Source organism: Triticum dicoccoides, chromosome 1B (genome assembly GCF_002162155.2).
Source record: "Triticum dicoccoides isolate Atlit2015 ecotype Zavitan chromosome 1B, WEW_v2.0, whole genome shotgun sequence".
NCBI lineage: Eukaryota > Viridiplantae > Streptophyta > Magnoliopsida > Poales > Poaceae > Triticum > Triticum dicoccoides.
The window spans coordinates 86,304,399-86,309,309 of NC_041381.1; the positions used below are offsets into that span (position 1 = coordinate 86,304,399).

Here is a 4,911-nt window from a genome sequence, read left to right on the forward strand (position 1 = left end):
CTAGTGTGGAGGCAGCAAGTCGTCCAAGATTTTCTCAAAAGAACATAAAACAAGTCGTCCAAGAAATATGTTGAGTACGCAATCAGGCAGTACTGGCGCCCTTGGGAGTCCACCAAATGGCGTGCTTTCTTTTTTATTTTCTGGTTGCGATGTCCAAAAAACCGCTGTCCAGACATTTTGGCACTCCCCGCAGTCCAACCCGCCACTTGCCAAGTCGCTGCCCGCGAAGACCGGGCTTATAAATGGGCAAGCACAGGAGCTCACGCAGGCGCCTGGAGAACTAGCAGCGCCCTCTGCACACCCATCTCACCTCCCTCCCTCCCTAACTACCATACGTATACAGGGAGCGTCCATGGCGGGGACGACCCAGCTGGAGGCCGGCGGCAGCGACGGCGAGTACACGCAGGACGGCACCACAGACCTCCACGGCAACCCCATCCTCCGCTCAAAGCGAGGAGGCTGGAGAGCCTGCGCCTTCGTCGTAGGTAATTACTCTACTTTACCACCCACCAATTAGCTAGCTAGCCAGCGAAATCATCTGCTCCACCTCCGGTGCTTCTCCGCTTGCTTCAGCTGCTTCTCTCTGTCTCCGGCCTCGTAGCCATGGGTTCTCCTCCATAGGCGTCTGCGTCTTTCTTTTCTTTCTTGATGATGAAACTAAAAACAAAATAACGATCTTATTAGGCACATAGGCTCACGCTCATTGTTTATTTATTTATTTATTGCAATGGAGGCTCATGTTAGTTACTCCTAGTTGTTGAACAATACTGTAGGGTACGTACGATCGATTTTATTTTTCTCTGCTGGTCACATGCATAGATATGGCATGGTCAACGGGATCATGAAATGGTTTGGTTCATGTTAGGATCGGACTGCGATCTTTTCTGACGACCTGGAACCTGCCATCCTGCTTTATTCAGACAAGAAACGATCCCCGTATCACAGCAACTGCGGGCATAGGAACGTTAAAGATTTCTCAAAAGAAAAAAAGGTAAAATACGTACATGCTGTGTGCACTCGTCCAAAGAATAAGCAGCGGCAGAGATACCCAAGAACTAGGAGCCATCCATCCCTCGTCCGGTTTTGAGTGGCCGTGTCCTGCCTCCCCGGTGTGGCAGTATCCCACCCACGCGCTCTATAGACATACGCCCGTCTCTCTGCAGTAATGGATGTAGTACGTAGTACTTGCGTGAATTGACCAGCAAGACAAACCCAATCACAATAAATTTGCTCTAGGTAGTACTTCCTCCGTCTCAAAATAAATGTCTTAACCTTAGTATAAATTTGTACTAGAGCTAGTATAAAGTTGAGACACTTATTTTGGGACGGAGGAATACTAATACTACTACTACTAGATTGCTATAGACCGGCGGCTGTTACAAAACGAAGGAGACAATGAAAGAGCACGGTGCATAAATTAATGCTCCTAGAGCCCTAGGATGCTGCGATACAAGCTAGTTTAGGATATTAGCAGTATTTGTTTAGTTGATGATTTCTTTTTGAGTTGTTTAGTTCATGATTTTGTCGTCATAAACAGTAGGCAGCAATGTGTTTAGGCCAACGGCTGAAGCAACGATTTGCTTTTGCCATAGGCCAAACCAGAGTTTGCAGAGCAAAAAGCATGAGTATTAGCAGTATTTGTTTACCTCATGTTCGTTTCCATAGGATAATTTTACTCATCACCGGTGAGTAGTTACACTCACTTGACTTTTTCTCATATGAAGAGAACACTGAATTGCTGCCTTGTTAAGCATACATAGCCGGCTTGTCTGCTGCGAGTGGAACATAGGTTTTGGAATTAACCGCGTATACTACCAACCAACGGTCACGAACCCACTTGTGATTTTCTCAGAGGACGAATGAGTCCAGCCGATCAGTACGCGCTATATTTAATTGCTCATGGTAAGAATAATAAGCTCGCACCTCGCAGCATACTCCCAGCTGCTTCCAGTTCATATCGTGCCAAAACTGGCCGGATGATTACAAGTGTTGTGGTCCCTTTCAGAGGTTAACATTTGAGAACAGCCCATTTTTCTTTTCTTTTGTTCCTGAAGCTGGTTCACACCATGAGCTATTTTTTGACGGGCAAGGCAGGCGCACTGCCGGTTTTCAGTACTCCCTTCGTTTTTATTTATTCCGCATATTAGCTATTGTCAAAATTAAACTTTATAATTTTTGATAAAGTTTATAAATAAAAATATTAACATATAAAATAACAAATCAACATCAGTAGATTCATTATCAAATGTACTTTCACATCATATAGATTTGTTATGGTAAATATTTTTATATATTTTTATAAAATTGATCAAATTTTAGGAAGTTTGACTTCAGTCAACTCTAATATGCAGAGTAAATAAAAACGAAGGGAGTATTAAGAGAGAAAAGGATAGAAACCGAGTGGAGCTTCGTATGGAGATTTCCTTTTCTTTCGTCAACACCAAAAACACACGATGATGTTTCTTTGTGCGATGGTTACGGTTTGGTGACAAACGCCCACCTCACTGGTGAAAGAAAGAAAGTGCATGCATACCAATAATAAAATTGTGCTTGGTTTTAATTTGGCAACGTGCGGTGCAGTGTACGAGGTGTTCGAGCGGATGGCCTACTACGGCATCTCGTCCAACCTGGTGCTGTACCTGACGACGGAGCTGCACCAGGGCACGGTGCTGTCCGCCAACAACGTCACCAACTGGGTGGGCACAATCTGGATGACGCCCGTCATCGGCGCCTACATCGCCGACGCCCACCTCGGCCGCTACCGCACCTTCATGGTCGCCTCCATCATATACCTCCTCGTAAGTCACCGTCGCATTTTTGTTTTTGTACGGCAGCTCTATCGGTAGCTTCCCGTGGGTGGGTCTCACCGTCATCCTCCTCCGCTAATGATCGCGCAGGGAATGATCCTGCTGACCATGGCCGTGTCGCTGCCGTCGCTGAAGCCGGCGAAATGCGGCCTCGGCACGGCGGACGCCAACTGCGACCACAAGGCCACGAGCGTGCAGCTGGGCGTCTTCTTCCTGGCCCTCTACATCCTTGCCGTCGGCACGGGCGGCACCAAGCCCAACATCTCCACTATCGGCGCCGACCAGTTCGACGAGCACGAGCCGCGGGAGCGCAAGCAGAAGCTCTCCTTCTTCAACTGGTGGATGTTCAGCATCTTCTTCGGCACGCTCTTCGCCAACACCGTCCTCGTCTACATCCAGGACAGGATCGGCTGGACCGTCGGCTACGCGCTCCCCACCGCCGGCCTCGCCGTCTCCATCGCCGTCTTCAGCGCCGGGACGCCCTTCTACCGCCACAAGCCAACCTCCGAGAGCTCCTTCGCCAAGATGGCCGGCGTCATCGTCGCTGCCGTCCGCAAGTGCGGCGTCCCCGCGCCCGTGGACCCGCGCGACCTGCACGAGCTCGATCCCAACCAATACGAGAAAAAGAAGACGTCGCCGTTGCCGCACACGCCCAATTTCAGGTGCCCATACATCTATCTCTAAAGTCTAAACCACGTCGGACTGTTATGTGTATATGTGGCCTCATTAGTTAACTTAACTGCCATTGCTGGGGGTGCAGCGTGCTGAGCAAAGCGGCTGTGAAGATCGAGGGGAGCAGGAGCGCGTCACGGTGGTCGTTGAGCACGGTGACCCAGGTGGAGGAGACGAAGCAGATGCTCAAGATGCTGCCGGTGCTACTCATCACGTTCGTTCCGAGCGCGATGCTGGCGCAGATCAACACGCTGTTCGTGAAGCAGGGCACGACGCTGGAGCGGCGCCTTCACCACTTCGAGATCCCGCCGGCCAGCCTGCAGGGGTTCGTGACCATCTCCATGCTCGTCTCCGTGGTGCTCTACGACCGCCTCTTCGTGCCCTTCATGCGGCGGCTGACCAAGAACCCGCGCGGCATCTCGCTGCTCCAGCGCATGGGCGTCGGGCTCGTCTTCCACATCGTGATCATGGTGATCGCGTCGGTGACGGAGCGGCACCGGCTGAGCGTGGCGATGGCGAACGGCATATTCGAGAGCAAGGGCACGACCATCCCGCTCTCCATCTTCGTGCTGCTCCCGCAGTTCGTGCTCATGGGCGTGGCCGACGCGTTCCTGGAGGTCGCCAAGATCGAGTTCTTCTACGACCAGGCGCCCGAGGGCATGAAGAGCCTCGGCACCTCCTACTCCATGACCAGCCTCGGCATCGGCAACTTCCTCAGCAGCTTCCTGCTGTCGACGGTGTCGCGCGTCACGCGCCGGCACGGGCAGGGAGGGTGGATCCAGAACAACCTCAACGCCTCCCGGCTGGACCACTACTACGCCTTCTTCGCGGTCCTCAACTGCGTCAACCTCCTTGTCTTCTTCGCCGTGTGCCGGATGTACGTGTACAACGCCGAGGTCAGCCACGTTGTTGATGGTGGCGGCGGGGAGAAACAGAGGCCGGAGGTGGCGATGCAGCCACCTGCTCACGCAGGCGCAGTAGAAGTTCATCCTTGATGTTCCCCCCAAAACCCTCATCAATCGAGTTCAGAGTATTGTGAAATAGTACTGCACGGTATGATATGGAAACAAAAACCACAATAGCTATAGAATTGAAAATAGGAATAATAATAAGAAAAGAAAAAGGGCAGATGCAATATTTGCTAAACATCAACTTTAAAACCCAATAAGATGAGTTCAGATGGAAAATGACCATTACTTTTTTTTAATGGAGCATCACCCCCGGCCTCTGCATCCGACAGATGTATACGGCCATACCATTACGTTTGTCATTGAAGTGAAAACAACTCTCAACTACGGATGTCGCTAGTAACATGATCACAAATGAGATTAGTGGTGTGTGCGGTGACCATATAGCAAAGGTCGTTATACACCCATAAAAGTGACACCACAATGTGATATGGGCAAGCCTCTAGGGTGACCTGATATCTTCA

The 4,911-nt window shown here is 50.6% G+C and overlaps 1 protein-coding gene across 1 annotated transcript; it reads left to right on the forward strand.

The window, feature by feature from the left end:
- The first annotated feature begins 276 nt into the window (after positions 1 to 276).
- LOC119320910 (protein NRT1/ PTR FAMILY 5.2-like) lies at positions 277 to 4,526 on the forward strand. Its single transcript, XM_037594819.1, has 4 exons — positions 277 to 485; positions 2,581 to 2,798; positions 2,898 to 3,469; positions 3,568 to 4,526. Exons 1-4 carry the CDS (start codon positions 353 to 355, stop codon positions 4,472 to 4,474), a joined length of 1,830 nt encoding a protein of 609 aa, XP_037450716.1. The 5' UTR covers positions 277 to 352; the 3' UTR covers positions 4,475 to 4,526.
- The last annotated feature ends 385 nt before the right edge of the window (positions 4,527 to 4,911 follow it).